The 12,505-nt window shown below is 30.8% G+C and overlaps 1 protein-coding gene across 3 annotated transcripts in view; it reads right to left on the bottom strand.

The window, feature by feature from the left end:
* The window catches only part of LOC139490959 (beta-TrCP-like), a 46,693-nt gene that overhangs the window by 23,553 nt on the left and 10,635 nt on the right, over positions 1-12,505 (bottom strand). The window contains exons 2-7 of one of the 3 annotated variants that reach the window (XM_071278125.1): positions 11,736-12,014; positions 6,854-7,024; positions 5,595-5,761; positions 4,528-4,662; positions 1,832-1,970; positions 623-704 (exon numbers count right to left, since the gene is read on the bottom strand). In XM_071278125.1, coding sequence (XP_071134226.1) covers positions 623-704; positions 1,832-1,970; positions 4,528-4,662; positions 5,595-5,761; positions 6,854-7,024; positions 11,736-11,942 — 901 coding nt within the window. In that variant the 5' untranslated portion in view covers positions 11,943-12,014. Of the gene's footprint in view, positions 1-622; positions 705-1,831; positions 1,971-4,527; positions 4,663-5,594; positions 5,762-6,853; positions 7,025-11,735; positions 12,123-12,505 lie in introns of those variants that run through there. The other 2 variants (XM_071278124.1, XM_071278123.1) reach the window with 2 other exon arrangements.

Here is a 12,505-nt window from a genome sequence, read left to right on the forward strand (position 1 = left end):
CCGTAAACTATTACTTTCAAGTTCCTAAACAGCTTTTTTCAATTTCCAATAAAATATAAAGATTAGTAGTCATATTTTTTTCTTCAATTTTACGTTTAATCATATCTCAAAATGTTAGAACTTATTTACACAGTATATCTAAAACATGATTTTGTAAGAAAAACACAAATTTTAAATAAAATATATAAAATTTCACTGACTACAGTTAGACATGGCACAAGAGAACATGGTAACCTATAGGTATATGAAAAATCTTTACATCATTCACCAACCTGCAGCTTTAACCCTTTCCTCCATTGATTTTTTTTTTTGCATACTTGATTCACATAGGATTTTTCAAAAAAATGCTGAAAATATGCTTTAAAGTATTAATGCATTGTGAAAAACAAATATTTTATCAAATAAATTGTAAGTAGGATATTCCTATGATATTCCTTTTCATATTGAATACAAATTTTATCAAGTCTACTGCAGACACTTTGTAGTCAAAGCGTTTCAACTGAGGAACTACACAGGCGTCAAAAGGCGTCATTATGGAGTAAAGGGGGCAGCATCAATAGGCGTCACTATGGAGGAAAGGGTTAAAAGAATAATAGATTTCCATAAGGGAAAAGTGTCTTACCGGTCCAAAGGTCAGTATACCAATGCACTACTGTACTGGCATTTGTACTGAGGTCAAATATCTGATCAGAGTCTGGCTTTGACTGGAAAGTAAAAAATATATAATTAAAACAAGAATGTGCCCCCAGTACACAGATGTCCCATCCCTACTATCATTTTCTATGTTCAGTGGACCATGAAAATGGGATAAAATCTCTAATTGGGCAATAAAATTAGAAAGATTATACACATCATAGGGAACATGTGTACTAAGTTTCAAGTTGATTGGACTTTAACTTCATCAAAAACTACCTTGACCAAAAACTTTCATCGAAGCAGGACGAACAGAAGGACGAAAGTACAAATGGACAAGATCCACAGATTAGAAAACATAATGCCCATAAATGGGGCATAAAAAAAAGATGAGAACATTTCTTGCTATTTAAAAGATAATTACTTCCCTTCATGTTCCTGGTATGTGTTGCTGCACTGGTGTACTGGTGCATGTCATGGAATGTTAAGTAACTGTTATGCTTTGATATTTAATGTTTGATAGGTATACCCCACCCCCCTTACATTGATCTTTTTCCATTCTGACAAAGTTTTACACAAAATATTTTGTAAAGAAGTAAGATTACAGCCTATTTTTTTTTTTTATCTCAGCAGTTTTACAAGTCACTTTAATTTGCTTCAAATCAAAGAATCCATAAAGAATTATAGGGTATTGAAATAAACATTGGTCAAGTTACTCCATCCTAGGTTTACATGGAGTTTGTTGATGTTTTATACAAGCAGGTGATATTTGTAAAGTCAGCTCTTAGTAAATTAATAAATTGATTGATTCATTTGTGGTTGCTTTACACCAACTCAGCACAAAATAAAATAATAAATTGAAGACTGACAGGAGATACTCAGGCTAATTATACATTATCGCTGATCATCTCAACGAGATTGATTTTCTTGCTTGAGCCGGTATTGCGAAACAAAAGGCAATCGAGTTGAGATAACCCATGATAATCTGTTTATCACTATTTTCCCCTCTGAAGACGTTGTCAATTTCATGTCACTTTCATTAGCAACTCCGCATGCCTTAGGTTCTAGCGATAATTTTCCATATCAAGCGAGAAGCATGATATGAAAATTATCAGAAAAAAAAAATCAAAGGGAAAATGCACAAAATAGCGATAACAGCTTCTACAGTTATGGTTGTAAATTAGTTGTGTATAATTACCTCTGTAAATTTGGCAGTGGAACCTGGTTTAGTTGAAGACATTGCACTTTTATCAGCTCTACTACTAGTACTAAAGACTGGAACACTTTGTGTCAACCTTTCATCCTGAATGTGGCGTTTTATTGGCATGTCAACAAATCTAAAACAATAAAATCAAATATTTAAACTGGAATAAACTCAATTAACCCTTTTTCTTGAATGCTCCATCTGATTTAGTGTGGTAATATTTAACTGAAATATAATTATGAAAGACCAACAAATTTTGAAGAATTATCCATTAAATTGAGAGAAAAAATGGATGACACTGTACAATATTAAAATACATGGGCTAATAAAATTGAAATTTTGAAACGATAGAGAATTCAGTTGGTGCATATAAAAAGGTTGCTTTTGTTGATAGTATTATTTTGGCTGAAATCATTGTGCAACAACCAAAAAACTATTAAATAGTTTTTTTATAAAGTGTTATACAGATATGATTGTTCGATATTAACCTGTAAATATTTATGGATGTTGAAAAAGCTGGTAAACTCAATCATTTTGGATGTCACAGCAGCAACACATATCACAGCAAAAAAGCTTAATTGTTCTTCAAATATGACTTTATGTTATCTATTCTAATGCTATAGTACAAAAAGTATTTGTATGCATACTTTAATATCCTACATGATTCAGCAATTTTAGTTTTAATTTATTTTTCTTACATAACTGCTTTTTTGGCTTTATACCATCAGAAAATATAAACCGATAAAATATATAATTAACGGTACAAATGAACCACAATTCTAATAATTCTTGCCTTAGAAAACACTTTCTAATAAACTATATTTATAGACTGCAATTTAAACAGACTATCCTATTTCCTATTAATGTTTGTTATCCCTAAAACTTTTTGAAAAGATTTATAGAAAAATATCCTGAAATCTAAATGACATATATGCTTGTGATAATTTCTATTCAAATTATGACTAATTTTGTCATTTTCCCTGACAGAAAGTAATTAAGTCGTTTTTAGTAAATAGCTGAAAATTTATTGTAAAGATTATGAAATTTTAATATACTTATATATTACAGGTATTAAATATTTACAAAGAACTTAAAATGTGCAAATAATTATGTCAATGAGCAATATAAATTTAGAGGATTTAAACAGGAACCCTTCATTTAAAGTCTACAAACTGCAGTAATACATAGTTTATTAGTACAATTGGAAGAACAATAATTATTGTTACGATTCATTTTACGAACATGGCCTTGATTCTACGATGATTTATCTGAGTACCACAATATTTCTTACAAAAGCCATGGAATAGTTATGCTTATTTCTTTTAAAGCAGAACTGATAACCCCCTTTAAATTCAATAAATTGATGCCTTTCAAAATGCATGTAACCATGACCAGGAAGTAATATGAAATGTTTGTTCCTAAATAATTGATTGATTGTTGGTTTCTTAATGTCCAGTAAACAAATATGTTCCTTAACAGAAAAGCAGTATTTGACTTTGAGGGGAAAGCTGTGACCATGCCAAATGCTTAGGTAAAATCTGAGGTTAAAAAAAACCAAACTGTTTTCTTATCATGAGTGGACATATAATCATAACTTATGTGCACTATTGAGAAGAAGTTTCTTCTAAAATATGACCAGAAAACACCACTTAAGAACTATATCTAACATTTTAAAGTGTACTTAAACATTTATAAATATCACAATGCTACAAGTACCAAACAGATAAGAGACTGTCTTAAACTTAAGTGTAGGCGAAAAGTGGGTTCATTTATATTTTTTGGAGTTTAATGAGACATCCATTTTCACTGAACTAGTACACATTTTGTTTAGGGGCCAGTTAAAGCCTGCCTTAGGGTGCAGGATTTTCTCACTATGTTGAAGACCGATTGGTGGCCTTCAGCTGTATTCTGCCCTTTCGTTGGGTTGCTTTCTCTTTGATACATTCCTCATCTCAATTCTCAATTTTATGTAGTATTAAAAAAAATTATTTGCTATGTGCTATGCTAAAAGCATGAATTATTCACTGCCTATACTATCATACATATCTTTATCTAAATTTTCAATTGACACTACTGTAAATTCAGAAAAAAATATTGAGAATTTTGGAAAATAGAAAAAAATGTGAGATTAATTATTGCGATTTCATGAAAATCTACATACAAATATCAGATTCTATTATTGAGATCATAACCCAAGTCCATTATTTCCAATAATAAAATCCTTGCAATTAAATTTCTGAATATACAGTGTTTAAGAAAGACAGAGCCTTGCATGTACAGTTTGGTCATACAATGGTTGAATAAAATTGAGAATGGAAATGGGGAATATGTCATAAAGACAACAACCCGACTTAAAAACAGACAAAATCTGACAAAAGAACAGACAGCAGCTGAAGGCCACCAATTGGACTTCAATGCAGCGAGAAAATCTCACACCAGGAGGTGGATCTCACCTGGCCCTTTAATAAATTTGTGTAATAGTTCAGTGAAAATGAACATCGGACTAAACTCTAAAACATATAAATGGACTAAATTAAAAAACATACAAGACTATAACAAAGATCAGAGGCTCCTGACTTGGGACAGGCACAAAAATGTGGCAGGGTTAAACATGTTTTGTGAGATCTCAACCCTCTTTGAATAGTCTTATAAAACCAAAAAGCGACTACCAAACACAAAATATATCATACCTGTCATTAGCTGGCCCATTGTACAGTTCTTCTTTACTGGCCTGTAACAGTTTATACTTTCTTATACTCTTATTTGATCTTTTCTTTGGAACTGAACACAGCTTTGGTAGACTGGCTATAGATTTGGTTCCAAAACTTTAAAAAGTATATAAAACACATATTTGATGTAATTACAAAATGAATTCATAAAGCCTTCACTATATATGCTTTATAATAAGAAACAAGTGAAACTGCGAGCTACTGCTCACTGATGATACCCCCAAAACAAGTGGATAATTTTGATAGTGTAAAATATGCAAGTGTTCGGTAAACAGGAAGTTGTAGAGAAATGAATCTGAAAAAGCATCACACAGTATAGAAGACTTATATAAACCCTGAACCCAAATTTCAGAAATCCTTGTATTGTAGTTTCTGAGAAAAATGGGATGAAAAATATTCATGGGAAGGGCTGACTGACGGAGGGACTGACGGATGGATGGATGGACAGATAGAAGTAAAACAGTATACCTGGGGGGTGGGGGGTGGGGGTATAAAAAACAATGAACATAAGATTTAAAGTGAAAGTTTTAAAGAAGGGAATTTCACACATAACTGGTATGTAGCAGTCTATCTGAGAATCATGCATACTATGGTATATATACAATGGTAGAAATGTCCCTTTACATTCAGGTGTCAAAATTCAATTCCCGCTACCGTTAGCGTCAAATTGGTTAAAATTTTACTGTGATTTGTCAAAATATCATTATCATGATTCTTCAGAGTTCTCAAATAGTTATGGTTGTCATTATTTTTGAAAAAAAAAATGAACAAGATTCGTCAAAATCAGTCAATCTTTTTGTCAGTTTAAAGAAAATGACAATGTGTTAGATTTTTTCCTAATATTGATATTCATAACCTCCAAGCAATCTCTAAGCAATAAGCAATAAATGAATTAATGAGTTATCACCCCTTATTTAAAACAAAAATTGTGGGGGGGGGGGGGGGGAGGGGGAGGGATTGTTTTATGATGTTTCTTTAGTTAAATTTTTATAATAAATTTCAAATCATGATTACCAAACTAGTTTTACCTGATACTGGTGTCATTTTTGTGAATAATGATGTGATTTTCCTGAAGAATTTCTGGTAGTCTGACACGACGGACCACTTTGTTTTGTTCCTTAACTTCGTCATCCATGTGGAAATAAGCACTCTTAACTCTGTAATAATTGTCCTCTCTGTGGAGCTGTACTCGTCTCTAGAAAATAGACCAAAGACACATTGATGCAATGCTACTTTACCTTATTTTGAATTGAGGGCAAACTTTTTTTATATTTCAAGGGGAACTGATAATTATAGCATTTGTGGTAAATATTAGTTTTTGTTTTTAGAAACAAGAAGATGTTGTATGAGTGCTAATGAGACAACTTTCCATCCAAGTCACAATTTGTAGAAGAAAAAAACATTACAGGTCTATAAAAAGTTAATGAGGCATTTTCACTTCATATTTAATATTTTTATAAGCATCAACCTTTCTTCTGGGCATTTGTAACAAAATTTGATCTAGCATAATAATCTACTACATATTCAAATGAAAAAGAAGTGCAAAGCAATATGTATTCAAAGTTACATCTTTAAATGCCAATTTTATCAATTGCTCAAGGTTATACATGTTTATCTTTTATATATTTTCCCACATCTTCTTTCATTCATCTTTCTAAATGTTTAATAAAAAGTTTAAATAATATAGTCTTTTCATCATTTATATGCTGTTGAAATCAGCGTGTAAGGCCATTCCCCCTTTCTCCATCTTTTGTTGACAGGTAATAAAGAATTCCATAATCATTCATGTATTTGTCTCTTAATAATCTGAAATTTATGCTAAATTCACAGCATTAAAAGTTCATTTCATAAAAGACTTTACATTAATTTTTTTCATACATATGTAAATAAAGTAAGTAGATTTCACAGTATGCTAATCCTAAACAGTTTTGTATACAAATATGACACTTTTCTTAAACATTACAAATCACATAAATAATGCATTGATCCAAAGATAATCTGTGTAAAGTTCACTGCTTCAGTAATGACTTTCAAAGATTTGAATAAAAAAATAACTGTAATGTTAGCAAAGACTGGATAACAAAACTATTAAATCTCAGACAGTGATGAATATATATTTCGAACTAAGAATCGGCCCAAATCAGTTATTTTTTAATTGTCACTATAACCAAAATATTATGTGAACAGTTCACTACCTAAAACTTACCAGATCTTAAAATTCATCAAATAATGAGTTACATATTTGAATTCAGATTAAAAAATATATAGGTCCACATTGTATACTGACCTTGACCTCTCTTGTTGTATGTGTGCTGACAGGTGTGAACTCTGTTTCAGGGAACTGTTTCTGAGCTGTATACATAAAATCTCTATGTTGATGTGGCTGCATTACAGTATATAGAAACTGAAACTGTTGGTGATTACTTCTCCTTAAAAGGGCCTCTATCAACTGGCATCTCTGAAAGAAAAGTCAAGTGTCATATAATACTCATAATTCATGCACCTCTAAAAAAAGAAAAAAAACAGTGGGTTCAGCTGTCCATCATATAGTAAAAATAACTCTTTTTTTTTTTTTTTTATGAAAACAAGATTTTTTTAAGCTTATGGGGGATTTACCCCAACAGAGGGGTCCTGATACCGAAATACCGAGATCCCAAATTTTAATAAATTTTAATCCCGTTTTCAAAAATTGGAAAAAAGAATTCCTGGATCCTGAAAGGGTCAATCCTGAAATCCAGAGCTTAAAAACACCCGATCCCGGAGTCCTGATAAAGGTCCTATCCCCCCTCAACAATAGCCATGTTAGTGCTCTATATGTATTAAAATTTAACATGCATGGAAGCAACAATATGGAAAACGGTACAGAGATAACAAAATTTTCAGGGTTTTTGGCATTGTATATACATAGATCTTTAATCAAATAATTATACAAACAAATTCTTCAATTCTTGAAAAATAATTGATCCAAGTTCAATTGTTATATGTTTTATCATAAAGTATAAAGTGTGTAAATATTTGAACTTATATTGATTGCAAATTGAAATTACTTTATTAAATTCTCCATAACACCAAAACTGATTAAGGTGCCAAATTCTTATATTTAATGCAGTAATAAAGAGAAAAGTAAATATAAGCATTAAAGATATTAAATATTCTCTATGCCTGTAATTTTTAATGATTATCATGTCTTTAATACCCATTAGTATACAAAATAATACTTCAATTTTTGTCATAATATGATCTGAGGGTCCAAGACTATTAACTTTTAACAAAACATTTTATTATCAAATTAATACTGGTATTTTCATATTAAATTTTTATATCAGGAAACTTAAGAAATAGCCAACGCTGTCTGCATATCAATCCATGAAGGTTAATATGATCAAACTTCCCAACAAATATAATCAATGGCTTAAAATTGCAGTGTGTATTACTTTTACTGCATCTATTTTTCTGCAATCTTCCTGAGGAGCCTAAAAATCGTACTTGGTGACAAAAGTTCAAAAAATTTGTGCAGCAATGTTCAGGATTTATGGCAACATGTTTGAGAGTTCTGCTGATCATTTAAGGGGAGGCTTGATCAAGGCTGAGTAATTATCTCTTGAATAGTCATTTTAAACATTATATATTCTGATTAATTAATTGATTGGTGTTTAACATCACTATAACCAGACAATTACACAATTTTCTGGCAGTTATCGGTAAAGGAAGCCGGAGTGCTGGTAGAAAACAACCAATTTTTGGTAGGAAAACTGATAATGGTAGTTATCAAAGATTGGAAATGAAAGCACTTGCAATGTGCTGGATTCAAACTCACAACGTCAGTGTTGGCAGGCTTATGATACAGTAGTGAGACTACTTAGACCAATTAGTCACTAATCGAGGCATCTCTGAATCTTATTCTGACGATCGTAGTTTAAAACTGTATGGTAGAACTTGAATTTGCATTAATATTGTCTATCTAATTTGTTTTGTTAATGTTTCATGATTACAAGAAGTATGTAGTTATATTCATACCCAGTTATTCAAGTTATTCAGTGAAATTCTATCTTTTTTGTTTTCAAAAATATACTTCTGCTGTTGAGCTAATATCAATATTTTAATTAAGTTGTATGTTGTAACACCATAAAATCAATGTTTATCTGTGTAACGCTGAAAATAAAACAGCCAGAAAAAATATTTAATTCTACAAAATTGCTAACTTAAAATGGCAATAAAATGGTAGTTTATTGATTAATTCATTTACTTAGGTTAATTGGTTATATCTCCATTTTAAGTTTAAGATACAGATTTGGAACATAAAATAGTTTTTAACCTATTTAATGTTGTTACAATTATGCTGTAAAATAATTAATTGTACTCTTAAACAGAAACAGGATATCTGAAAGAAAAAGTATTGTCTCATATATCACTGTATATCCAACTTACTTTATGTGTTCATAGCAAGCAAAACGTGATTTTAGAAACAAAAGTAAAAAACATTGCTTTAATGTGTTTCAAGCTTTACACTATGTATCATGATCTTTTTATTCAACTTACGGACTTTAAGGACTTAAAATGTGTAGCATTTTGTAAACCAAAAAATATGTGAAAGACATTTTTAACAACAAAAATGTTATTTTGAGAGGTAGCTGGAGTGCTAGGTTAGAACCACTGAGATTCAGCAGGTGAGAGGTATCTGAAGTGCTAGGTTAGAACCACTGAGATTCAGCAGGAAAACTGGCAATTCTTGTCAATAAAGGTTGGACACTACTCGACACAATCAGGGTATTATCTTGTCTGCTCTATGGTTGGGTTGTTGTCGCTTTACACATTCCCCTTTTCCTTTCTCCATTTTATTAACCTTAGAGTTGAAAGGCTAGTGATCACTCAAGATGAACTTCTTAGCAACTCAGGCATTCAGGGCCCTCACCTCATCAGATGATCTAGGATCCAGAATGTTCATAGACAAAAATTGAATGATGGACCTGATCTATCATGATTTGTCCTGCATACTCCTATATTCTCCTCCAATTCAACAGACACGAAGCAATTGTTGAAATGAATGAAAAGTGATATAAAAACACTTAAAACAAACAACCATTTCAACATACAAAGTGTCAAGCAGGGAGATAATTCAAACATTATAGAGTTTATCATTCTTTGTTAATTATACAGTGACTTATAATTGCTTATATCCACATCTTTGGAACTCTGGTTGATAGTAAAATATCTCATCTGCAATCACTCACATTCTCTTATTTTCATAGATATGCCAATAGATCATGATCTTCTTTTTCTTTAACTTGAATCACTTCAAGTAATCATAAAAGTGAGTAAAGAAAGGCTGTCAACACTGAGATTGTGAGTTAAAGTCCCAAGGAGTTAGTTTACCTACTGAAGGTCAATGGTTCTCTTAGGCACTCTGGTATCCTGACCAATAAAAGCTGGCTGCCATGAAATAGTTAATAGTGCTAGAAGTGGCGTTAGATATCAATCAATCATTTTGTGGAAATCAGAAGACAGCCATAAATTTTTGTTACTTATACATGTACTTTAATATAGGGAAGTATTATGTAAACATTTGATTTCTCATTGATCCTTTAGAATTTAAACAGGACATCCATTAAATATCAATTAAAATTGTACCTTGTTATTCAATCTATTTGGGCATTCTGAATTAATTCAATTTACAGATAAATACAAGATTTGTGAATGGTCTTTGTCAAAAAAATATTTTAAAGTTTTGTTGAAAATTATAAAGTAAAAGCATATTTAATCTTTAAATCAATTGTTTTTCGGAAATACTTAGTATTATCATTTGTTTCATTTTTCTTTTAGTATTGTCATTTATTTCAATTTCAATGAGTTCATAATAAGCTTAGTTTCTGATTAACCTAAAGTTAATTTCATCATATTCTGTGGTTCTAAGAATTTGTTTTAACTATTTGATTGTTGAATAATATCATATCATATGTTTATATTCAAATCATTCCTTTTACTATAATACAGTATTTCACATTTAAATGATTCAAATTAAATCAGTTGGTCTTAAAAATATCCTTTGAACAATGCATTTGTAAGATTTGCACTTAAATCCATTGAACATTTAAAGAGTTGAACTTAAAACTAAATAGCCTTATTTAGTATTTAATAGAACAATTAAAACATATCCTTTCAATTCTTTAATCAATATTTACTAATTACTTTAGAGAAATATAAATTTAGGTCAAAACAAAAGTGATTGCATTATATTTTTCTAATCTACCATTAAATATATCTGTCAGTTACCAAGAAAAATGTAAACAAATTAAACATGTATTGTCAGTTGAAATGGGATATTTCTTTATTTTATTATTTTGTTTGTCAAAAGAGAGTGACATTCTATCGAAAAATGATCTCTTAGAAGTTTTAAAATTCTTTCATTTCTATTACAGAGGCTTAATCTTTATACATATGTGGGAATTTAACATTTGTATTATTTGATGTTATATAAATAAATAAATATTAAAGATAACTAATTCTTTTTTAAATGATTTACATATATTTATTATGAATAAAACTTTTTGAATTGTATACATGTTCAAAAGATAGCTTTGATAATTTGATTTTTAAGTTATTCTAAATGAGAAAATAACTTAGCTTTTTTATTCTTTTATAAAAAAAAATTAGCCAAACGTTAAAACCTTTTTTTCCCATTTTTGTGGAACCCTTTTTTTCATTGTATTTTCCCAACAAGTTTATATTTAAAAGAAAAGAACAGTTGTAACTAAATTAGTTTGATTGCATTGATAAATGAATCCAATTTTCTCAATTATTTGTTTCTGCTTAGGATGGGTTTGAAGATAAAAGTACATTAGAATAATCTCAAATCATTGAATAGTATTTCCTTTAAACAGAAAGCGAACTGGTTCTGATATTGTTTTGTGCTGAGACTACTATAACACATATATAGTGTTATAGTAGTCTCAGTGTTATAGTAGTCTCAGTTTTATGATATCTTATAAGTTATATCTCAGAGTAATATTGTTAATTCTTTTAGGGATGGAGTTGGGGCACAGTATGGAATATAGCATAGACCCCAGGACTAATATATCATAGTATATACAATATATTACTATAGCCCCCAAGCAGGACTGATTCAATGTCAGTTGAAATAAAATATGTGAAAACTGATGTTATGCATTTACCTGTTCGTGGTTCCATTCTTCAATCCACAGAGATATTTTATCCAGTTGTCTGTCAAACTCTACACTACTATGGGTCGGGTGTCTCCCTCCATGACCCCTCCAATTTGGCAAATAGCTGGTAAAAGTGGAAATTTTATCCCCCCTTTTCACATCTCCATCCTTCCGCAAAATTGATAAAGATACGGGAGCACGCTCCATTGTTTGCATGTTTATTATTTTATCCAATGTTATTGCCTTTTTACCACCTTTAATGCATCCTGTTGGTTTTTAAACCATTCCCTATAATTAAAGATCATTAAATGAAAATTGTACAGGTAAATTAAATGCCCGGTGTGAAATTGATTGGTATAACGTACTTGGTTACTAATACCTTCACTACTATAGTCTATTTCGATTATTGAACCTGACGTCAGGTAGCTCGGAACGTGAGGTGTGATCGCAAATGTTGTAAATCGAGAAAATCCGAAATTACATTATCGAGCAGTACGACCAATGATTGGTTCTGACTTGCCGGTCAATCTTAAAGGGTCGTGCTCTAGAAACCGCTGGCAAAGCCGATTGATTTTTCTTCAGTGATTTTGTTGGGGGGGGGGGGGGGGGGGCAAGGGGGGTCCCAATAACAGCAAACAACTCGCAACTTGATTTGACTTATAACAGATAACAAGGAATTAAAATGGACAAAAACAGATAACAGTAAATGAAATATCAAAATAAGTCGGGTCATTGACAGATCCAGTATTTCTTATTACGGGTATAATCCTTTGTAATGA

Source organism: Mytilus edulis, chromosome 10 (assembly GCF_963676685.1).
Source record: "Mytilus edulis chromosome 10, xbMytEdul2.2, whole genome shotgun sequence".
Lineage (NCBI taxonomy): Eukaryota > Metazoa > Mollusca > Bivalvia > Mytilida > Mytilidae > Mytilus > Mytilus edulis.